This window comes from Trachurus trachurus (assembly GCF_905171665.1).
Source record: "Trachurus trachurus genome assembly, chromosome: 10".
Lineage (NCBI taxonomy): Eukaryota > Metazoa > Chordata > Actinopteri > Carangiformes > Carangidae > Trachurus > Trachurus trachurus.
In genome coordinates, this window is record NC_139894.1 from 3,536,669 (window position 1) to 3,562,099 (window position 25,431).

General features: G+C 45.0%; 1 protein-coding gene across 1 annotated transcript in view; it reads left to right on the forward strand.

The window, feature by feature from the left end:
• Window positions 1-25,431, forward strand: part of LOC310992854 (uncharacterized protein) — a gene marked incomplete at both ends in the record, with an annotated part of 104,985 nt that overhangs the window by 42,093 nt on the left and 37,461 nt on the right. Inside the window, one exon of the mRNA XM_083981081.1 lies at window positions 2,071-2,197. Coding sequence (XP_083837207.1) covers window positions 2,071-2,197 — 127 coding nt within the window. The remainder of the gene's footprint in view (window positions 1-2,070; window positions 2,198-25,431) is intronic.

Sequence of the window (25,431 nt, forward strand, 5' to 3'; positions counted from 1 at the left end):
GAATGTATTTTAGAATTTCAGATCTGGATTCAATTTCTGACTGATCCAATAAAAATAGAGCAGATTTCAGAATAAAACACTCAGAGAAACCAAATCCTGCAAAGTTGTTGGATGGTGGGTCCAGCTGCTTTATAATCACACTACACATGGACATCTACCTTTATACTGTATGGAGCTTTAACACAAACATCTACCTTTATACTGTATGGAGCTTTAACACAAACATCTACCTTTATACTGTATGGAGCTTTAACACAAACATCTATACTGTATGGAGCTTTAACACAAACATCTACCTTTATACTGTATGGAGCTTTAACACAAACATCTACCTTTATTTTGAAGGAGCTTTAACACAAACATCTACCTTTATTTTGAAGGATCTTCAACACAAACATCTACCTTTATACTGTATGGATGAGTTTTTACACAACAAGTTTCAGCCACCATTTAATCATTGTGAATCTGCTAATTTCAGCATTGAGCTGTTAAAGTCCAGTTTTTATTGTGAAATGAAAGCTGAATCTTAAAAAAAATAAAAATAAAAATCAAAGTCATTAGAAAGTGGGAAGAGAAAGAAAATAAGAAGAATACAATTACACCAAACTCTGCTCATGTTTTTTTCAGCTTTTCATAAATATGCAGGAACCTGTAGAGTCCTGAATTTTAAAACGCTGCTTTTCAAGTGTGTGACTTTGACAGAATAATAAAGCTGATGAAATGATTGTGATGTTAAACTTCAACCCTCTGCTGCTGGTTGATGCTCACTGAAACAAACCAGGGAGGAGGAGGAGGAGAGGAAGGCCAGCTTGAACTTAATAAACGTCGTCTTTTGCTGCAGAGTGAGATTCTTCTTTAATTAACTCTCTTGTTGTCCTGCTGGGTCAAGGAAGGAAGGACAAAGGGAAGGAAGGAAGGAAGGAAGGAAGGAAGGAAGGAAGGAAGGAAGGAAGGAAGGAAGGAAGGAAGGAAGGAAGGATTGTGGACAGAAGGAAAGGAAAAAGGAAGGAAAGAAAGATGGAGGGAAGGAACAGATTCGTTCAAGGAAGGAAGAAGAAGGAAGGAAGAAGGGAAAGAAAGAAGGGAGAAGGAAAGGAAAGATAGAGGGAGGGAGGAAACAGATTGGGCCAACTGGGTCAAAAAGGAAGGAAGGGAAAAGGGATTATGGACAGAAGGAAGGGAAAAGAAAGGAAAGAAAGATGGAGCGCGGGAGGGGACAGATTTGTTCAAGGAAGAAAGAATGAAGAAGGGAAAGAAGGAAGGAAGGGAGTTTAGTTTAGTTTAGTTTATTCTTTTAATACGGGACAATGTGCAGTTACATTAATCATTTAAAAAAAAATGAAAAGATGGTTGCACCAGATTTAGCTCCCAGCTAATTTCCATCTGTAGTCCCTACACATAACATAAAAGTAATAAAATACACAGAATACAAGCTATTATACAAAGATGAGGGAAAAGGGAAGGAAAGATAGAAGGAAGTAGGGAACAGATTGGGCCAACTGGGTCAAAAAGGAAGGAAGAAAGGAAGGGAAAAGGGAAGGAAAGAACAGATTTGTTCAAGGAAGGAAGAACAAGGAAGGAAGAAGGGAAAGAAGGAAGGGGAAATGGAAGGAAAGAAAGATGTAGGTATAAGGAACAGGTCAATTGGATCAAAAGAGGAAGGAAGAAGAAGTAAGGATGAAGGGAAGGAAAGAAGGAAGGGAAAAAGGATTGTGGAAAGAAGGAAGGGAAAAGGGAATGAAAGAAAGATGGAGGGAGAGAACAGATTCGTTCAAGGAAGGAAGAAGAAGGAAGGAAGAAGGGAAAGAAGGAAGGGGAAAAGGAAAGAAAGATGGATGAAGGGAACAGATCGGGTCAATTGGATCAAAAGACGAAGGAAGAAGAAGTAAGGATGAAGGGAAGGAAGAAAAAAAATGATTGTGGAAAGAAGGGAGGAAAGAAGGAAGGAAGGCGGAAGGGAACAGACTGGGTCAATTTGACCCAGAAGGACGACAGGAGGGTTAAACGAGTGAGATTCCTCTTTAATTAGAATTAAAACCAAACTCTCCCTCTGGTCCCTGATCTCACCAGGATCCGACGGTTTTCTAAGGATTTGTCGTGTAAACGAGAGCAGAGCCTCGACACCGCCGCCGACCCGGTCAAACCTCGTTCAGCGCCGGCGGTGGAAAGGCCGACGAGCCGTTCGACGTTCGAGCGGGTGAGCCAACATTTCAGAGACTAATGAAATATTTTGTCATCCCGCGCCGTCCCCCTGGACCTCCCTTCATACCTTTTGCCACTTCACTTCCTTTTGCCTTCACAGCGAAGAACGCTTAACGCTCAACGCTCGACGCCGTCGCCACTGCCGCTGCCGCTGCGGGACTTAACAAGCCTGGAAAATAATTAAAATTCAACCAAATGATGAAACACTTGCAGCAAAGCGTCCTTGAAGGGTCGACAGGGCCTGTTCTGAACACAGCAAGGAGAGAGAAAGAGGAGGAGGAGGAGGAGGAGGAGGAGGGGGAGGAAGGAGGAAGGGAGCAACGTTTTTTTTCTTCGTCTTCTCTCTCTGTCTCTTCACAGAGAATAATGTTAAGCTGCTGCTCCCAGCTTAAGGGCCTCTTAAATTGGAAAGGCACTGGCCTATAGAGACATGTACCTGTCAAACAAATACCACACGCCTCTGATTCTCTCTCCTCTCCTCTCCTCTCTTTCTTTCTTTCTCTCCGGCTTCGTTTTTTTTTTTTTTCTTTTTTTTTAAACTCTCAGATGGTATTGGAGTCAGAAGACAGACGCCGGGCGCCGTGGTGGAGATTGTCGGGTTTGAGAACAGAGACGGGGATTCGCCTCTTAGAGGTATCACAGCGACACCGCTGTCGGAGGAATTAAGAGGCGAAGCTCAGCGGCCCCTCCGGTGATCCGCTCAGAAGATGTTTCTCACGGCCCGGAGGAGGAGGAGGAGGAGAGGCTGTCAGAGGGGGGAGGGAGGGGAGGGAGGGGAGGCAGCGTTCGCATGTGAAAATGAACATGTTAGAGTGAAATGTGTTGGGTCGTCTGAGTTCAATCTGGAAACATAGGACATTCAGCTCATCATGTAAATAATTCATTTCAAATCAGTGATTCAATTAGTGCATTTATGAAAAAGTCATGAACAGAAAGAAGAATTTTCCTCCCGGGGGCGAGGAGCAGAAACAATCTGAGTGTAAACAAACCAACGCTTCACACGGACACGGAGAGAGAAAAAACTAAAGACGCAAATCAAACCAACAACTCACTCACTTTGTTGGGCGGAGCCTCAGGCCAAATTCGATGTCTTTCGGAGAAGTGAAGCTTCACCTGTGGAGCAATGACCACGACATCACAGAGGCAGCAGCTGGTCTGCAGAGCTGCTCGGCCGGCCAACCTCCGTCGTCATCCCGGGGGACAAAACGATCGCTAATTAACTTACCCGCAGACTTTTAGAGGTTTTCCGCCGGCTGGTTAAATTATTTTTAGGAGATAAATGTTGGTCTCGTTGATGAAATCTAACAATTAGCATTACTTTGTTTGAATGTAAAGTGAAGCTTCCTGTGTGACAGAAGAGCAGCGCTGCCTCGGGGCTCTGTATGTACAGAAATCACCATATTTAATGTTACATCAACATCAAAAAATACATGTTTTACAATGAACACATCAGTCTGTATTACATGTTATTACTATTATTTATTTTATTAAGTTATATAGGGTACACAGCAAAGATACTCCACTACCCTCATTTTTTAAAAATAACGGGGTACGTATAAATGGGGCCTCAGATCACTTGAAGAGGTCTCGGCTCGTTTCCATTCAAGCCCTGGATCGGTTAGTTTGCAGTGAGAACGTCATCGACATAACGCACACGCTGCTGATCTTCAGTGCTTCTCCTTCAACTTGAACTTAGACTTTATTGTCCCCAGAGGGAAATTTGCTTTGCAGGCAGGTAAAAACATAAAACATAGGAAGCACATTCAGTTTCGATACAACACTGAAGAAAAAAAAGAAAAGAAAGTGTCAGAGAGTGTGTCATAACTGTTCCTTTTTTAAAATCTAAATTAAGTTGAGTAATGGCTTGTGGTATAAATGAGTTTTTCAGTCTGTTTGATTTAGCCTTTGGCAATCTGAGTCTCCTGCCAGAGGGAATCAACGACCCGGCTGCTGGTTCAGACTGGCCTGACCGTGTTCAGGTCGGATTTGGGCCAAAAATAAACACAAATGACTCAGAGTGGGTCGGGTCTGGGCTTCAACTGCGATTCAGTTTTAATTTTCAGGGCCGTTGAGAACTCTCTTCCATGGTTTTTATATTTCCCTGCAACCTCCTCCTCCTCCTTCCAGGTAAGATGTCAGACCAATAAGAGAAGAGTTGGTTCACGCATGGCATTCGTTTACAACTTCAGACACCCTAATAAACGCTAAGCCCCGCCCCCAGAGACCGACCAGAATCACATTAGCGACTATAAATTATATGTCTTCCCTTCCACAACTTCACAGTCAGTTTCCATGCAGACGACACAACAACAGTAGGATAAGCAGCAGGTGGGTCTCAGCTCGGACTTCTCACAAAACTTTCCTAAAAAATAACAGGACATATAATTAACAAGGTTCAAAGAACACTCAGTATTTTTCCATTAATAATAGTATTTTGTATGTGACGTGTTGAAAGTTGTGTCCAATGTGTTGCATGGACTCAAAACACATAACAGAGAGGAATTATGTGTTTAGATGAACATTAACGATAATAAAACCGAGTGTCTTATTTACCACATGGGACATGTCCTCAAAATGTAAAAACTGATTTATTAAAAGAACAGAATGAAGTGGATAAAGTGGATTATCATAAATAAAACAAGGAAATTATCACAAGAAATGAACAGTGAATTTTCTGCCTCTGAATATGAAAGACACATGAGATGTTTACACGCTGCATCACGGTAATTACTCCTGTAACCGTGGTCAATTACAACCGTTAATTACTGTGGTGGATTGTTGCATGGACGACCGACAACAACGTGTGTTTGTTTGGTGTCAGTCAGAAGACAGCTGAGTGACAACTTTTGAAAATAAAATAAAAGTCAGCAGGAGAAACAGTGGCCGGTTCAGCTGCAGTGACAGCCTTTCAAAATAAAAGTCTGTGATGTCCTTCAACCTTCAGCTCTGAGTTCCTCTGCTCCTTCACCTTTGCTCTTAAAGCTGCATTTACAGAGGTAAAACATAAAAAACAGACAGAATCTGATAATAATGATGATGATGATGATGATGATGATGATTATGATGTTTTATAGTCCATGTATAGCTCTTTAATCTGACAAACAGTTGTGCAGTTACTTTTAATTACGTACGTTTGTGTGATCAGGGCTGAGTTATTTTTATTTGCATCAGCGCTGTCACTTTAATCATGTGTTTATATGTTCTGTTCAGTTTTATATCAGTTCACCAACTGCTCTGTAAAATCTGTCTCAACACGAGTCTCTAAATCATTAATTATCTCCATGAAGTTTAATGATGATGACGGAGACGACGTCCCTGCTGATGATGGGTTGTTGCAGGTTCATGTGATGCTATAGGTGCTAATGTATATAATAGTTAATGGTTGTGTGATAGTAACTAACAGCTGCTCTCCTTCTCCTCCTCCTCCAGCGGTCTGCAGAGCTGTCAGTGCAGAGAGTGGGAACGCTGCTCCGCCATCGATTTATGGTCCGACCGCTGTGGGAGCTGCACTCAGGCTTCACGTGCTTCGGTTTGCACAACCGTGCACGGCCGGTAATGAAAACCTGAAGACAAGGGAGGACAGGACGAGACCACATGAGATGAGACCCTCGTGGTTGTTGTGAAGACAAAGGAAGCAGAATTTCAGGTCTGGTCCTCGTACACAGCCTGATGGGAGAAAATAAAAAAGACCTAATAGACATTTATCTGATCATTTTTACTTTTAATCCCATAAATATGAGATGAAATGTCAGATTTATGAAATAAAAAGACACAATAATGAGATAAAAACTCATATTCATGAGATAGTCGCAAATATGAGATGAGAAAGTCTAAATAATCAGATAAAAAACAACAATTATGAGATACAAAGTCAAAATTGTAAGATAAAAACTCAGAATCATGAGCTAAAATGTCATGAATATGAGAAGAAGTCATAATTATGGAATAAAAATGCAAAATAATGAGATAAAAAGTCTAAATAATCTAATAAAAAGTCACAATCATGAAATAAGACTTGAAATTATGGGATAAAAACTCATAATCATGAGAAAAAACATCATGAATATGAGATAAAAAGTAATAATTATCAAATTAAAGAAGAAATTAAACTGATTTACCAAAGTGGTATATTTTCACTGGCAGAAACAGGCTTCCGTACGGTCGTGATACAGCAACAAATGAGGATTCATCCGCTGCTAAAACTAGTCCCTGACAAATTAATAATTTCTCCACGTCTGGTACAAACTGCAGCACAAAGATGTTCGAGGGAAAAGGACCGAGGAGTTTGTTCATGTGATTATCTTCATGTTGTCATTTGATGTTTTCTTTTGCACACATATCGTATGTTTCATATTTTTTGTATTTGTACTGACTCTGTGCTTCATGTAGGAACTAAAGTTGTGCCTGTTGCTTTGGGACACTTGTTCCTTCTTGCTCATCAGCAGCCTGGCTGTTGTTTATTTGTTTATTCACATGCTAATGGATCATTGTGTATGTTCATATGTAGTTAGTGATAATGTGAGTGTGTTTCTTTTAATCTGAAAGCGAATAGAAAAGCTGAAGATTTTACCAGCGGGTTCGTGGTGCGGTCTATTTCCTGGAGGGAGTTTACAGGTTGGTTTTTTGGGGCTTTTTCATATCGTTTGTTGACTTTTTTCAAGGAACTGGATCTAATAACAGCAGGTCTGCTCTTATTCCTGTAGAAACACAGATGTGTGTGTGTCTGTGTGTAATAATGTGATTCAACAGATGCACACACAAACACACACACACACACAGAGATATGAGCCCGGCCTCCAGTGTTTGTCCGGTTTAATTTCATCTATTTATTACATTACGTGGCTTTTGTTTTATGAACAGATGCAGCAGATTCATAATCCACCCCTCCTCCCCCTCCCGCCTGTCAGTCTATCAGAGCGTCACGGCTTCTCTTCCTCCGTCGGGGGAATTGATCTGTTTGCTCCCCTGACGCTCCCTGTTAGCATTGATTAACCGGTGAGTCACGCTACCTCTGCAAAGACAAACATTTGAAGCTTTCATTTTTTTTTTTTTTTTTACCCCTTTAATTATTTAGAGTCACAGTGAGGTTCCACGTTCATCGCAGCCTCATACATCATGCAAAAAAAAATACTCCGACTGACAGCCAGCCACACGACGCTCAGCGCTCTCAGGCCCCTTTGCTTTTTTTTTTTTTTTCCTCCTCCTCTGTTTGTTTTGGTGGCGAGCTCTGGGGCAGGAGGGGCAGTTAGCGTGCGGCGTGATGGGAAGCTGAGAGCTGAATTAGCACTAATGGCTGCGGCTGAGAGGAGAGAGGGAAGGTTTTATGGATGAAGTCGTGTATTTTTCCTCAGATTTAAAGCAGAGAGAGAGGGGGAGAGAGGGGGAGAGGGGCCGTTAGCGTTTACCGGGTCGTTCGTTGTGCTCCTCTCTTCTCTTTGTTCGACTCCGGCTCAGTCTATTTGCTGCAGTGATAAAACAGCAGAGTGATTAAAATGGTGTGATAAAAGCAGCCAGAACAAGGATGCTGCTGCAGCACTGGATGTTTATGTGACCGTGGAGACGAGCTGAGATTTATTAATGACTCTGGTGTGAGTGTGAAGAGGAGGAGGAGGAGGAGGCCTGGACTTAAAGCCTGCAAGCACACACACACACACACATATAAAGTACTGCATACAGCTCTAACCCAGTTAATGAGTTGTAATTACGTGCATTTATACGAGGACACAAGTTTTAAACCTTCAATCTGATCGATATGGGGGCTTCTATTGTGAAAGAGTTATGAGTTGAAAGACAGGAAATCAGGAAAGAGAGAAGACGGGAAGTGAGGGAAGGAATTTCTTTCAAATTTGGCGCAAAGTTTTGGATGAAGTGGAAATTTGCTCACTGTGACCTCACAAAAACACCTTTTACATCATAACGCCATAAATTCATCCACTAATTACGACACAATTTCACTCAAAGGGTTGAGAGGATGAAATACAGGGATTGGAAGAGACATCCAAAAGGTCAGAGGTCAACTGCACTGGGATGCCTGAGTGTTGTGTCTCAGTTCAGAGGCCAAATAAAGGCGGATTACATCACAGTGCAGAGCAGAGATGTTGTGAGATGTTGTGTAAGAATAAATAAAGTAAAAAAAAAAAAAAAAAAGTGGTCATCTCTGTGTGTCTGTGGACCAGGTGTAAAATATCTCACTTCAAGCGAAGCTCAAGACTTGACAGCAGTGGTTGTATGTCTTTATGTGCATTTTTTACTTTTGCTCCATCGCCTCTGTGACGTCTCAGGAACTGGAGTTTATTTACTAGACAGGCAGGTAGCACAGTTTCTATCTGGATCAATCAATAATCTGATAAAAAGTCACAATAATGAGATAAAATGACTAAATAATTAGATAAAAAGTAACAATTAGCATATAAAAAGTTGAAATTATAAGATAAAAACTCAGAATAATGAGCTAAAACGTCATGAATATGAGAAAAGTCATGATTATATGATTCACAATTCAAAATAATGACATAAAAAGTCACAATCATGAAATAAAAGTTGAAATTACGGGATAAAAACTCATAATGACAAGAGAAAACTTCATGATTATGACATAAAAAGTCTGAATTATGGAATAAAAAATCTAAATTATGAGATAAAAAGTCAAACTAATCAGATAAAAGTCATATTTATCACTAAAATAAACTATTTATTCCATACTCATGATTTACTAAAGTGAGATGTATTTGTTTTCACTGGCAGAAACAAGATACTGTCGTGATACAGCAACAAATGAGGATTCATCCACTGCTAAAACTAGTCCCTGACAAATTCATAATTTCTCCATTACATGTCTGGTAGCAGCACAAAGACGTGCTGAACTTTATTTACTAGACAGTGAAGAAGCACCGTTTCTATCTGGAGCTTTCTGCATCTTTTAACTGTCAATCCCTGATTTTACAGTTTGCACATGAACTTGTGTTGCAGGTGGACTGTACCAAAGTTCCCAGCATGCCTTGGGCCGTTGTGTTTTTGAGGCCATATGCGGTGTTGTAATGTTTCTAAATCATCAGTGTCCTGCAGATGTTTCTGTTCCATCACAGATGTTGCAACAGTGAAACACTTTCCCACCAGGTCACATGACTCCAACTCTGAACGCACATCAATGCAAACTGTATGTGAGTCCAAGTGATTGATTGATTGATCATCCAACAGAACCTTTTCTTACCAACTGCAGCTCAGGCGTGGGAGTTGTTTTAGAGGTAAATTCATGCAAAAGCGCTGATGTGCGTTGCCTTCAGGGACAGTTTTTCATCAACAGTCTCTGTATTTCCCTCTAAAACAACTCTGTCTGGTAACGTTGTGTTATTATCTCATAGCGTGGTGAATGTGCAGCTCACAACTTGTCCACCAGAGCGTTGTGGAGTTGTTGGATTGTGTATTTGATGAGTTTGATGAGGGAAACCAAGAAATCCCATTAGCCTCCGTATAGCGTAGCTCTGAGCAGCTCGCGGCTCTGCTCCGCCGTTCTAAAAATAGCTTGCACCGACAATTAAAGGTAACAAACCTACAGCTGTGACTATAGGGATTATGGCAATGGGCCAATTTGCCAAAATGTTGAACTATCCCTTTGAAAGATGTGAACCAAGTGTCAGCGCAGCCAAGGTGTGATGATGATGATGATGATGGTAATAACACAAACACGCGTCCTCGTCTCCAACATATTGTTTATATCGACCAATTAGTGTTGTGACGCCTCCGACTCAGAAACGGTCCTGCGTTGCCGCGGCGTCCTCTTCCTCCAGCAGCAGCAGCAGCAGCAGCATCAGCAGTAGCATCACAGCGAGCAGCAGCCCGGCTTTCATGTGAAGCCTCGCGGGGACGGAGCCGGAGCACGAGACGTTTTTCCTCTTTTAATTGGCGCCTCTCTCCCTCTCTCTCTCTCTCTACGTGCTCGTTAGTTCACAAGGCTTTAATTTGGCGGTGGCGTGGCGGACCGGCCCCGGCCCCGGCCCCGGCTCCTCGCTCCGTACCGGACCAGGACTTGATAATAACGCTGTCAGTAACTAATTAGCAGCAGTGACGGCGTCTGTCAGGAAATTGCGTGCAGAGGCAATTAAAAATGATGCACTATTAGTTTTTTTTAGGAGCTTTGAGGTTATTTCTGGAACAATCTTCCTCTCAGCTGATTTGACTTCATGTTTGATGTTTTTTTTTTGTGTGTGTGTGTTTTTTTTCCCCCTATGCTCAGACATATCATTTGGCAAGGATGCATGCAGCACACACACACACACACACACACACACACACACACACACACACACACACACACACACACACACATCAGAGGTCAACCTACAGCAGAGCAGCGTGTGTGTGTGTGTGTGTGTGTGTTTGCTGCCAGCACCTGCAGAGATAATAAATGTCAGGGTTTTAAGGTGCCTGTCCACCTGCTGCAGGTTATTTACAGCACAAAGTCAGTAAAAAACAAAACACAACATTCAAATCTCACAAAGTGCTCGGCTCGCTGTCATGGCAACCTGGAGGACAAACGTATGCAGAGGATGCCAGGTTTTGTTTATACATATATATATTCATATTTATATTTACAGTCCCACTGCTGAACTTGTTGTTCCAGAGGAAGATCGCAGACTTCACGTCGACCTCTCGCTGCCCTGACAAACTGTCCACACACACATAAAAGCAGATTTTAAAGGTAGATTCTGCAGGATTTTCCTAAAAAACAAAATATAGACTTCTACAACATGAATCCTGCTCATCCTCATCTCCTATGGGCTTCTACTCATGTGTGGTGGAGACTGTGACCGTGTTTCATCCACTATTTGCTTTGATTTGATTTGGATCCCCATAATACACATCAACTATTCTTCCTAGGGTCCGATCAGTGTAATAAAAAAAAATACAATTCAGAAATACACAATCAAAGCATAACAAAAGATTTACACACATAAATTATCCATAACAGTCTACATAGACAACATACAGTATGTAAAAGTAACAGCATATAACCAATAATCTAAACATCTAATCAGGTATAGAGACACACACATACAGTGTCAAAGTCGATCGAATTATCTGAAGATCAATAAAAATATTAATGCGAATAATGTCGGTTCAAGTGTGTTTCCATCTCAGACCTTTAAATCCAATAAAAAGCCGTGTGTAATGACATCATGTGCTGTTTTGCGATCACATTGGTGTATCGAGTTAATTGTTTTCTTGCAATTTAAGGTGTTTCCATTCATTTTAGTACTAAATCGCAAAATATAAGAACGTCCATCCTTCATCTTTAACCGATTATCCGAGGCCGGGCTGCACACAGGCCGTGTACTGGAGTTGTTGCCTGGAAAACATAAGTTAAAGGCTACAGGCTGGTGCATATAATGCCACATACCTGTCATCTAAACACCGCTTTGATGCAGATGCACCGCATGTTAAATCCTACAGACACCGGAGGTGGTCTGTGAACGGCAGCGCTTCAAACTGTTCTAGGAGATGGAGACACTTCACATGAAGCCGGTCTGTCCTGTTCACCTGCATCTTTCTTTGTTTCCTCCACCGTGTCTTTAACAGCTGGAATACATAGAGGAATCGACATAAAACATTATCACAACTCACATTTATCCAGCAAAGAACTGTTCCCATCAGGCGCGCTGGAAGTTGATTTCAGTGGGGGGGGGCTGGATGCTGCTACCTGAATGCATAACGTACGCTATGCGGCGGCGGCGGGGGGGGGGGACGGGGGAGTACTGACTGGGGTTTCTATTGTAGCCGAGCGCTCTGGGTTCGCATACTGTATTGATATAGAAAATCAATAAACGGGACAGGAGACGAGATAGCGTGTCCAGTAGCAACTCTGCTTCACTTTATTCCTCCAGACCAAGAGACACACCTACACAACAATAGGGCTCGAATTTCTAACCCCTCTCATGTTAAATATATAGGCTATATCGGGGCACACTTTCCTGATCCACCATGTCAGATATTAATACACGAAAGGAGGCTCCCACATGCTTGAGCCTAAACTGCTGAATAATAAGTCATGTCCTGTTATTTTAAGCCTTTGAATATATTTCAGCCTACAAGTCAGGGTCCTGAAATTATACACATTATACACATCTCGGGGTTTGCAGGTAGGCCTATCACACACACACACATGCACACACACCTGCTGCTGTGTGCTGTTTGGGTTCCCCTGTCTGAATGGACCCTATGGGCTTAGATTTGAGTTCTCAACGGACCAGAGCGGCTCCACCAACCCGACTGGACGCGCCAGTTCGAGCCCGGTTCAGCCCAAGAATGTAGAAATGACACGGTCAGGTCGAGGCTGTCAGGTTGTGCCTCACGCTTCTTCTTCTTCTTTTTTATTCCACGGCGTCGTTGCCGAGCAGATGGTTTTGTGTGTCACCGGAGCTCTGGAGGGGAGACTGGCTGGGCGCTGTGCAGCCCAGTAGGACGCTCGTGTGTGGGTGAGAGGAGCAGGGAGACCGGGCCTGAGCTCAGCAGAACTCAGACGTATCAGGGCCACGTTGCAGAGTGCAGCCGCTCAGGTTGCAGCGGTGACACGATTCACCTACATTTTTTAAAACCATTATTTAATCAGCACCATTTAAGATACTCCGGCACGGGTGGCGGGCGCTCTGACAGGGGGGGCTGCAGCCCCGGCAGCATCCCCCTTCCCGCGCGTATGGTTTCCATCAGTGTTTGTCGTATAAACTTTGTATCGATCAAGAGAAAAGTCTAAAACGTCAACATGACACCTGTGATTTCCCACAATCCAACAGGACAACCTGCTCATCATCACCTTCCTGCTCCACAGAGGATGAACCTGGGCTACAGTTTCGCTGTGTAAAATATATTCTCCACACACTTCCAGATAACTGTTGGTTTATAACTGCTCAGACAAAGGAACTCAAAATTTAAAGCAGATATCAGTGGAATGTTTTTGTTAATATAAGTCCTAAATAGTCCTATTTTCCGTCAGCAATCACTTACATGAAGTATTTCAGCCTAAACACGAGTCTCTCCGTCACTCTGCTCTGCTGTAACCCGAGGAGAAAATTTTCCTTGTGGGATACAAGTGTTATCCAATGAGGAGAGAGAACGGCATGAAGGGCTGTGTGTGCAGCCAAGGGATGCGCGTGAATGTGGTGACGTAGCACGAGGACCAATTGATGCCTGACAAGGGCGGGGGCTGCTAACTCATGGTGCGTTCAAAGAAACTCGTACTTTGTGTTTTTCCTTCCTGTGAAGTCATACCAGTTCGATCTGGTACGAGTTCACGGGTCGGAAGTTACGAGTGGCCGTTATAGGGAACTTTCACAGACAACAGGATGGTAAAAACACGAGCTACGGGTTACCTGGAACGCTACCAAGTCGTAGTTGTGACTTGAAGCTGTAACTTACGGTTTCAAAAGCCTGCCTTGAACGCAGCATTAGCCGAAACGGCCGTGAAGCTGATATCTGCTTTAAAGCCATTGAAATTCATGAGATACATTCTGGGAGTTGTAGTCAACACTCCTTCTATTAGCCTTCATGACCACACAGATTACATCACTCTGAGCTTCTTCTGTTGGATTTTTCACCTCATTTTCTTGTGTGTGTGACTTGTTGTGTTGTTGTTGTTGTTGTTGCCGTGGTCCTGTCTGTCGGTGTGTAGTCATGTGATTCCTCTGGTGGCAGCCGTCTCTCCTCGCGCCCACTTCCCTTCACTCCCTTCACTTCACCGTCCTCTCTCATGCTGTTGTTTGTTTGTTTGTTTGTCTAATTACAGACTTTTTTTTGACACCTGTGCCAACTCTGCAGTGGCATGAAACACACACACACAGCTCTCTGCACACTGCTGCACACAGATAAACACACACACACACATGCACACACACATGCACACACGCAGAGTCTATCTCCCATTTGCAATGCACACGCACGTAAACACACTCGTCCCCTTGTGTGCAATTACCACTTCTTTACTATTTACCTCACTCTGCACGCTAGCTGTTTCTGAAGGGTTGCAGGTAAACAAAACACACACACACACACATTTACTGTCTTCACACATTTGCACACACACACACACACACACACATCTTGAGTCCCTCGGTGGCGTAGTGTGTGCGCCGGCTGCAGGTAGCTGCTACCTCATGTGGCGTGCTCCCTCCCCCCTGTAAACGCAGTCTGTTGCGTTGTGTTGTGTTTGTGTTGTGTTGTGTTGTGTGAGTTTTTTACCCACAAACTTCCCACAATGCAACGTCGCGGGGTGTCGCACAACAATGTTGCGTTTTTGTCTGAATCTTGGACGAAGGGAAATAAGGAAGGATGGAAAAGTGGAGGGTGAGGACAGATTTGTTCAAGAAAGGAAGAAGGAAGGAAGGAAGGAAGGAAGGAAGGAGGGGAGGGGAAAATGATTGTGGAAAGAATTGAAGGGAAATATGGAGGGAGGGAACATATTTGTTCAAGAAAGGAAGAAGGGAAAGAAGGGAGGAAAAGAGTAGAGCGATAGATAACAGATTGGGTCAATTGGGTCAAAAGAGGAAGGAAGAAGAAGTAAGGATGTAGGGAAGGAAGGAAGGAAGGAAGGAAGGAAGGAAGGAAGGAAGGAAGGAAGGGAAAAATGATTGTGGAAAGAAGGAAGGGAAAAAGGAAGGAAAGAAAAGTAGAGGGAGGGAACAGATTTGTTCAAGGTAGGAAGAAGAAGGAAGAAAGAAGGGAGGAAGAAAGGAAGGAAGTGGAAAATGATTGTGGAAAGAAGGAAGGGAAATATGGAGGAAGAGGACAGATTTGTTCAAGAAAGGAAGAAGAAGGAAGAAAGAAGGGAGGAAGGAAGGAAGGAAGGGAAAAAAGAAGGAAAGAAAAGCAGAGGGAGGGAACAGATTCATTCAAGGAAGGAAGAAGAAGGAAGGAAGGAAGGAAGGAAGGAAGGAAGGAAGGAAGGAAGGAAGGAAGGAAGGAAGGAAGGAAGGAAGGAAGGAAGGAAGGAAGGAAGGAAGGAAGGAAGGAAGGGGGAAATGATTGTGGAAAGAAGGAAGGGAAATATGGAGGGAGGGAACATATTTGTTCAAGAAAGGAAGAAGGGAAAGAAGGGAGCGATACGGAACAGATTGGGTCAATTGGATCAAAAGAGGAAGGAAGAAGAAGTCAGGACGAAGGGAAGGAAGGAAGGGGAAAAGAATTGTGGAAAGAAGGAAGGAAAGAAAAGTGGAGCAAGGGAACAGTTTTGTTCACGGAAGGAAAGAAAGAAGGGAGGGGAAAATGATTGTGGAAAAAAGGAAGGGAGAAAGGAAGGAAAGAAGGAAGGATGGAGGAATGGAACAGATTGGGTCACACCCCTTTCCTTTCCTTTCCTCCCTTTCCTTCCTTCTCTACATCCTTACTTCTTCTTCCTTCCTATTTTGATCCAATTGACCCGATCTGTTCCCTATCGCTCCATCTTTCTTTCCTTCCCTTTCCTCTTCCTTATTTCCTCCCTTCTTTACCTTCTTCCTTTCTTGAACAAATCTGTTCCCTCCCTCCATCTTTCTCTTCATTCTTTCCACAATCATTTTCCCGTTCCTTCCTTCCCTTTGTCCTTACTTCTTCCTTCCTTTTTGACCCAATTGACCCAATATGTTCCCTCCCTCCTTCTATCTTTCCTTCCTTTTTCCCTTCCTTCTCTCCTCACATCTTCCCCTTCATCCTTCCTTTCTTCCTCCCTTTCTTCCTTGAGGACAACAGGAGGTTTACTGTGAAAAGCTGCGAGTTGAACCGGTGTTGGTTTGAAAAGAAGCTGCACATCAACGTTGCGTTTTTGTCTGAATCTCTGGATGACGATGGCGTCGACCGTCAGCAGCAGATGGTTCAACGTGCGCTTGTGAGGAGAAGGAAAAGAATTCCCAGAACCCCCCTCTTCTTCTTCTTCTTCTTCTGATGACGGCCGTCGTTCTTGTTGGGTGTAGCGGCGGCAGCGTTCCCCTGGCAGATTCCTCCTCCTCTTCTCCTTCCTCTCCTTCTCCTTCTCTCCTCCTGAAGTGCTCTCATGCAGCCAGCTGAGGAGGGACGGACGCCACGGCTTTATTTAACTAAGCATCGTCGTCGTCGTGGTGCCTTCAGGGACCCTCCGCTCCCTCTGGACGGGACAGTGACGCCACCTGGGAGACGCGCTATAGTGGAGACGTGTGAAGACGTGTCAACGAGAGACTTCAAAGGTTTAATGGACGAAGGAAACGACCACAAAGACTCATTTATTTCATTTTAATGAGATCAGAGGTCAGACTGAGTTTACTAATAATTAAAGTTAATCCACTTTAAGTGAATAAAAAACACACAATTACTGTAAGTTGAAAACACTTGTACATAGAAAGAAGAATACGTTGTTATAGTAGATTCCTCATTTTTATGTGACAGTGGGACACAAACTTACTGGAAATATCCACATCACATCTCTTGATGGTTGGAGATGCTGGAAAGAAGGAAGGGACAAAGGAAGGAAAGAAAGATGGATAGAGGAAACAGATTCATTCAAGGAAGGAGGAAGGGAAAGAAGGAAGGAAGGGAAAATGGATTGTGGAAAGAGGGAAGAGAAAAAGGAAGGAAAGAAAGATGGAGGGAGGGAGGGAACAGATCAGGGCAATTGGATCAAAAGAGGAAGGAAGAAGAAGTAAGGACTACGGGAAGGAAGCAAGCAAGGAAGGAAGGAAGGGAGGGAGGGAAAAAGGAAAAAAAGGAAGGATGGAGGAAGGGAACAGATTTGGATCCCTTTCCTTCCTTTCCTTTCCTTCCTTCCTTCCCTCCCTTTATCCTTACTTCTTCTTCCTTCCTCTTTTGATCCAATTGACCTGATCTGTTCCCTATCGCTCCATCTTTCTTTCCATCCCTCTCCCCTTCCTTCTTTCCTCCCTTCTTTCCTTTCTTGAACAAATCTGTTCCCTCCCTCCTTCTGTCTTTCCTTCCTTTCTCCCTTCCTTCTCTCCTCACATCTTCCCCTTCGGACAACAGGATTGTTAAAAAAAAAAACTTGCGTCGACCTGCTAATTTTAGCGGGAAAGCGACTTCTTTTGTTTCTTTGAGTCCAGGTCGAGCTCCAGTGGCGTTCCTCTATGAGATCTAATTAACCCCCTCCCTCCTCCTCCTCCTTTCCTCCTCCTCCTCCTCCTCCTCCTCCTCCTCCTCCTCCCTCCCCATTAACATGGCTTCCTCCAGGTCCTGATAACACACCCAGATAGAAGATGACAGGATTAACCCTCTGTGGAGACGAGGTCACGTTCTCTCTCTCTGTCTCTGTCTGTGTTTGTGGTGGATCAGAGAGATGAGCGGGAACCTCAGACTGAACTCTGATGTGCAGCGGCGGCGGTAGCGACGGCGGCGACGGTTTCTCTTTTGAGGTCAGCGGCTGCATGCCATCGAGACTAAAACACTAATATGCAAACGCTCCCCTAACAAGAGGAAGCCCCCATTAAAAGAACAGAGAAGACGGAGAATAAAGATCAATGGCGATGTATGAATGTGACCCTTCAGAGACTCTGCGGGGGGAACGAGGCGGATCGGCTCGGCGGCGTCCGATAACCTCCGGGCCACAACAGGAAGCTCTTCTTTCTGTTTCTGTTTCTTCTTTTCTTTTTTTTTTCTTCCAGGGAAATAAAATGAAGGAATAAAAACCAGAGCGGCTGACCAAGATGAAGCCGCCCGGGGGACAGAGAGCAGCGGAACGAGAGATGAAGGGAAGGCCAGAGAGATACATTTATATTATGTGATTAAAGGGGAAGGGGGCTGGCGGTCGGCCGGTGACAGACAGAGTGATGTAGCGGGAGTCGAGAAGCGGCAGCGGCGACGGCGGCGGCTCTGGACTCTCTAATTGACCCCAGTTAGGATCCACACACCCCGTCTCCCCGGCGCACAAAGAGCGAGCTAATTGCTGCAGCTGATTGGGTCCTGATAGAATTACGTCTGTCAGTGAAGGTCGTTAGGCTCAGATTCATCTTCTTCCAGCGGCGAAGCCAACTAAAGCCTCCGTATTCCACCACGACCCGTCTTAACGAGCTCGCCGTCAGCTCTTTTGTCCGGGAGAAAATCCCAGATAAAGCAGGAAGCCGCCATCGCCATCGCTTGCCTCGTGTGTGTGTGATCTGGGATACGTGGATCGATATCTGTGTGTGTTTGTGTGAAGAACTTCTCCTCCTCTGAAGGATGCGCAGCAGCAGCGGCGGCGAGATGCTTTAATCTGGGAGGTCGAGCCGTCGCTTCCTGTGGTCGCTCCGCAGGAAGTGGATGTCTCTGATAAAGATGGCGGCGGCACCCCAAAGCTTTCTTTTTCCTCTTCTTCTGTGAGCTTTAACGCTGTCGTTTGACCGTTACAGCCGCTCCACACAGACCAGAGGAAAAAGAAAAAGGAGACGTTCTGCTCCTTTACCACAAATTAAAACAGTTCCCAGTGTCTTAAAGACATGTATGTGACACAATACCCCAAGGATCAAACATCACAGCTCTGTTCATCCGCTCAAAACAGCTTTAAAGGGATATTTCAACATTTTGGCAAATTCGCCTACTGCCGTAATCCCTCAATCCACCAAGTCCAGAACCAGGACCAGGACCTTTACCAGTCTTAAGGTGTTTTCACACATGTTTAGTGCGCACCCTAGTGTGGCTCCAAATGTTAGAATGATACATTGTTTAATTTTTCAGTTAGTGCGGTTGCTTTCACACCTGCTTTTTGTCACTCGGGACCAAACTTGGAGAGTGTCATGTCTCCATGACTACCGGTTGAAATCTGGAAGCGCTGATTGATAAAACTTTCATGATGGAGACTCGGGTGGACCTCTGCTGCTCAGAACCAGACTACTGGACCAGTATTAGTACCACTCACCGGCACCAACACAGGAAGTAGCAGAACTAGTACCCTGCAGCAGAACCAGCACTAGTACCGGTACCATAACTAGCACCAGATTCGGAACCAGTACCGGTACCAGAACCAGTACCAGAACCGGTAAGAAGAACTAACATTAGAACTGGTACTGGTACTAAACTCAGTACCAGAACTAGTGCCCAAACTGACACCAGAACCAGAACCAGTACCAGAACTAATACCAGAACTGGTATCAGAACCAATACCATTACCAAAGTGGAACCAGCACAAGTACCAGTCATAGCAGTAGGTTAACAGTAATTGTCGGTGCAAGCTGTTTTTAGAACGGCGGAGCAGAGCCGTGAGCTGCTCAGTGTTTCCATGTTTCCCTCATCAAACTATTAACAACTCCAAAACGGAGCAACAGAGTAATTCACACCGAGATCGCGCCGCGTCTACCCGCTGTCGACAGTAGGCTAGCGGTACCGCTGGAATTTGAAAAGGAGAAACTATGTTGTGACAATGACACACACAGAGACAAGATGTTACAGTAATAGAGAAGCAAAACAAACTGTAATCAAAGCAGAGGAAGACGTTCTGGCCGAGCTAGGCTACGACAACATGCCGCTGTTGAAAGTTGTTTGTAGGTTTGGTTGAGCACAAACACCAACAATCAATCTGTCCTCCATGCCAGCCATCGAATCCACGCAAATCCACCGCAAAAGTTGAAAAATTTCAACTTCCACAGGCGGAGAATCGGCCATAAAGTCGCGCAACCTGTATTGACTGTATTGAAAAAAGTAGTCAACAGTAATATGTTTACTTTTTAAAAATTAGTAATCAGTAGTTGATTACTTTTCCAGAGTAACTTGTCCAACACTGGTCTTGAATGTGTTTTCTGTTGTATCCCCAGGTCTGATGTGTTGTTTAAAGTGAAGTTGTTTAAAGTGAAGTGAACTGTGTGTGAACTCATTAAACTTTCCTGTTCTTCCTCCACACCACAGTTTTATCATCTTCTCGTCTCATTTATGTCACCGATTCAGCTCATTTTTAAAAACTCAACACCACTTTCATTTAATAACCCAAAAATAAAGCAGCTGCAGCAGCAGCATCATAAAGAAGAAGAAGGAGAAACTTAATTTGAGCAAATGAAAGAAGTTGATGTGCGTTGACAAACAGATTTAAATATTCATACGGCTCTGAGAGATTGTGTTTTTATTTCCTGGAGTTGCTGCTGCTGCTGCTGTTGTTGTTGTTGTTCTCCAGACTGGGAGCTGCTTCACCTCTGAGGGTGGTGTTAATACTTGTGTTGGTGCACGGTGGCGAACACTCGGTCCTCATGTCCTCCATCAGACACTCTGGAGAAGACAAAAGCTGCTAACAGGATGTGTGAAACCTGCTGATCCCTCGCAGCTCCCAACAAGGTCGGACAATCTGCCTCGGTCTGTGAAGAGGAGGAGAAATAAAACACAGAGAGAGAGAGAGAAACAACAATGTGTGATGGATTTAGTTCTTAGCAGGAGAAGCGGAACATCGATGATGTCCGCCGCCTTTACCACGGACGCTCGCTGGCGATTTTCAGGATTTACTGTGTGAAAATCTCAGAGAGAGAGAGAGAGAGAGAGAGAGAGGCCTGCTGCCAGGAGGAGACGAGAGCTTCTTCATTTAAAGGGATAGTTCAACATTTTGGCAAATTGGCCCATTGCCATAATCCCTATAGTCATAGCAGTAGGTTTGTTGTCGGTGCAAGCTGTTTTTAGAACGGCGGAGCAGAGCCGTGAGCTGCTCAGAGCTACGCTACGGAGGCTCATTATGGGATTTCTTGGTTTCCCTCATCAAACTCATCAAATACACAATCTAACAACTCCACAACACTCTGGTGGACAAGTTGTGACCTGCACATTCACCACGCTATGAGATAATAACACAACTTTACGAGACAGAGTTGTTTTAGAGGGAAATTCATGCAAAACCGCTGATGCGCGTTGCCTTCAGGGACAGTTTTTTAGCAAGCAGTCTCTGCATTCATGGATTGATTCTCTTCCGCTTCTGCTTAGGCTCTCTATAGATACCTGAGATCATTTATTTGTTTCATCAACTGTTAAATATTTGAATCATCTGATTTGATGTGACGACAACTTCACAACTTGTAACTTATACTTTTCAGCTAGCCCTTTGTCGCCATTTGTATCAAATTTGATACACGGAAATACATGAGTTTCTGAGACCTCTACATCCTCACTGTGATTTTTAGTGATAATAGGCTAGTGCTATTCCCCTCTGAGTCCGGGGTTAGCTGTTATCAACATCCGGGGTCTGTAGGTTGACCTACTGACCTCTGACCTGGATGATGTCATCTCTGAGCGCCACGCGGTGAGGCTTGTTGCTACCGCTAATGCTACGGTTCTTTTCTGCGTGTTTCTGACTTGTCAGAACAAAATGAGCAGCTGGATGAAGTTCAGCTTCCACAGGCTTCCTCTCCTCAACCTGGACTCACTAAAGCTCCGGCTAGTTGAGATAAAAATGGACCCGAATGCCGAAGCGGAATGATTATTATCAGAATGAGACTCGATATCATCCAGGTCAGAGGTCAGTAGGTCAACCTACAGACCCCGGATGTTGATAACAGCTAACCCCGGACTCAGAGGGGAATAGCACTAGCCTATCAGAACTAAATATTGGTGAAATGAAGGAGTTTCGCGGCGGCTAATGTGTTACGGGGTGTTCCCACCAAACGCGATGAACGCGATTGAATCGCGCGTCAAATGAAATCGCGTCGCGCTAGACGCTCCAGTTTTGACGCTGGTTCAATATGCAAAAAACGCCTCGTCGCGGCATCGCGTCGCGCGACGAGCCCGCCCAAACAACAACCTTTCTCCCACTATTTCATTCTCTGGCCGTCGCTGCACTGTTCCTGTCCCTGTATATGGGAGAGGAACAGTGGTGTGGGTCTCTGGCTGCAGCAGAGACAGCTCCGTGAAACTACTGTGTGACTGACCGCCTGTTGAGTGCTTTGGGACGGGGCGGCCGGCTCGCAGCGCCCGCTGGTTGAAAACGGCAGTGATAACGGGCTTTCAGGTCCGAATATCCAAACCAAAAACGTTTGTAACAGCACCGGAAAAGCAACAGTGAAGAGCTGTGGCTTTGCTGCAGCTAATGGGGATCTGAATAATAAACTAAACTAAACCAGAAAACTTCTAATATTGTCAATAGACTCGCTCTGACTAAACTGCCAAGGGAACACCAGTACGTCCGTACGTCAGCACGTCGGTGACGATCTCAAAGCTGATTGGCTGTCGCGGCGCGTCTTCACGCGAATTCGCCGCAAAAGTTCAATTATTTGAACTCGAGCGATGAAGCGTCATCGCGCCGGGCGACGCGATGGAGGTGATTTTTCGCGGCCAACGCGTCCATCGCGCCGCGCTATCGCGTCCATCGCATCGCCCGGCGCGATGACGCTTCTAATCGCGTGTTTGCATTGACTTTACATGTAATCTCGACGCGCGATGAAGCGTCATCGCGTTTGGTGGGAACACCCCGTTAGAGGCTGCATTGCGCTGCCCCATGTTCTCGCATTATACGGATATACGTGGCTCTCGACTGGATCTAATTTTGTCGGAACGACTTGTAATGACACCAAAGTTATCTGGGTGAGTAAATGATCGTATTTTATGCTAGAAATACGGTCCAGAATGTAAAAAAAGGCAATTATCCTTTAAGGCTTTACAGGGCTAGTATTTTCTGGTATTTATTGTATTTCTATAGTACGTATTCATTCTATAATGTATTCTTGATGTATTCCTGCTATCGCTTAATGTGTTCTATCTTGTGTGTTGATTGTGCCAACGGCTGCTGTCTATCACATTGTCCCCTTGGGGGACATTAAAGATCAATCAATCAATCAATCAATCAATTTGAACACGTAAAGAAAACAAAATGTTCTATAATGGCTCGAACAGTCTCAACACCTGCTGCTCATATCGAATAAATAGTTGCATCTATGTTTGTGTTTCAGTGTAAAAAAGCAGCTGATGTGTTGCTCTATGTGTGTGTGTGTGTATGTCTGCAGCTCGTTGCTCTTCAGTACATTAAAGCCCTGCAGCCATTAGTCCATTAGTGCCCCTCCCTCCCTCCGTCAGGTCTAAGAGCTGGAGGTGGGAGCTGCACATCAGATGAGAGCTTTATAACACGAATGCTATAGATGTTGCAGGATTTAACCTCTGACCTCTGTTAGCACGTCGCCCACGCTGCCCGGCAGAGCCCCCCCACTCACCCCCATCCCCCTCCTCCTCCTCCCCCTCCTCCTCTGACGCTCTGGGAGGGAACACGCCGTAATCAAAACAAATGAGTCAGTGAACGGAGAGGAAACGGGCGCCGTGAGCAGGTTTTCTAATGACGACTAATATTAGCATAACCTAATATGCTTGTTGATCAAGGGTAAACTTTTGGTGGGGGGGGGGGGGGGGGGGACGTGTTAGGTGCAGAATAAACAAAAGCAGCTGCTGCCAAGGCTCCAGCAGCTTTCAGAGGGAGGAGGAGGAGGAGGAGGAGGAGGAGGAGGAAGATGCCGAGGCCATTCTTAATGTGGATGTGAGGCAATCTGCCGGCCGGCCGCGCGCTCATCCTACTCCGCTTTCATTTCTGCTGAGTTCTCAGAGGCTCCAATTAAACTCCGGAGCGAAACGGGAGCAGTCTGAACAAAACGCATTAATATATTTATTTTGCATCTTTTACCCAAAAACAGAAAAAGAAAAAAAAAATTCCTTTGTTCCATTTCCTCCTCCTCCTCCTCATTCTTCCTGTTTTCCCCCGGCAGTTAATTGCACGGAACTCCTCTGTGTTTTCCTGGTTACATGGCCGCTCGCCGCTGCTGCTGCAGACCTGCCACTGTCGCCGCTTAAATATTCAATGAAGACTTAAGTAACAATTGTTGTTCTTTTGCCCATCAACTATTCATGATCTCTAAGTGAGGTGCACCATGGGAGTCGAGTGTGGGGAGAGAGTCGACCCCTCCTGCAGGAAACCTGTTTGCAGGGAAACAGGGAAGTAAATGAACCTTGACGTCAATTAAAGGCACAATCTGCAAAAAAACTAAACAAAACAGAAAATAGATCCATGCCTTCACATTTGCTGCAGCTTTAATTGATAAATAAAATACAAATCTAATTAAAGCCGCAAGCGGCTATGACGGGCCCTCGTTCCACGCCACTCGGCGTCCCGATCCCACGACCCCCCCGGTCCCCGCTTCCCCCGGGGCGCTCTTCGAAACCCCCGCGCGCCACCGGACGCAGGCGGCTGCGTCGAGGGCTGTCCCCTCATCGAACACGCGAAGTTTCGAGCAAATCGGACAACGTGCGATGGAGTTACGGCAAGTTTACGGTTCGTCCACCAGGGGGCAGTAACGGGATGTGGGCCGTTGCGTTCGGGGTCGTCACCTCATCACACATGTGAAGTTTCGAGCAAATCGGACAACGTACGATGCAGTTACGGCAAGTTTACGGTTCGTCCACCAGGGGGCGGTAACGGGATGTGGGCCGTTGTGTTCAGGGTCGTGACCTCATCATACATGTGAAGTTTCGTGCGAATCGGACAATGTCGCTGCAAAATATGTCATTTCCTGTGTCCACAAGGGGGCGAGTTGAGCGAACTTGCATACGAGGCAATGGAGGTGTAGAGGGCGGGTGTCTGATCACGTACATAAATTTTGAAGCAGTTCGGACGAAGTACGTGGGAGATAGAGCAGCTCGTGTATGCATGGCGAGGCATCAGAAATGGCGGCGGCCACAGTGGCCACGCCCTTTGACCGACCGACCTGCAGAGCACAAGCCGTAATCAGGGCGGTCTGAGGATGATGTGTAGCGAATATGAAGCCGATCGGGCGAAACCCCTGGGAGGAGTTCGTTTCTGATGGACCGCAATACGTGGCGCCGCCACACGGGGGCAATTAGCCGTAGCCTCAAAGCGTACGTAATGGAGCTTCACCGATTTGTTTTACATGTATCAGAAGTGGAACGAAGTTGCTGGGGCGAACTATGTACGATTAATTCATGTTAGCGTAATCTGTGTCGACTTCCTGTTACCACCGGGGGGCGCTATGAGTAACGTAGGAAGTTAATATGTCAGATTGTTCAGGAAGGACCCATCATCATGTCCACCAAGTTTGAAGCGGCTACGATGAAGTATGTCGGCGTGAGAGCCGTTCGAAGTGAAACGGCGCCGAACACGAACAGTCGCCAAAATGTCTTGCATCATAGCAGCCACGCCCTTTGACCTACAGACACGCGGAGCACAAGATAAGGTCAGCATGGCGTGTCGATGGTCCATAGCCAATTTGAAGTCAATCGGACGAAATCTGTAGGAGGAGTTCGTCCAAATACGTCAAAATTTCAATCCAAAATGGCCGACTTCCGGTT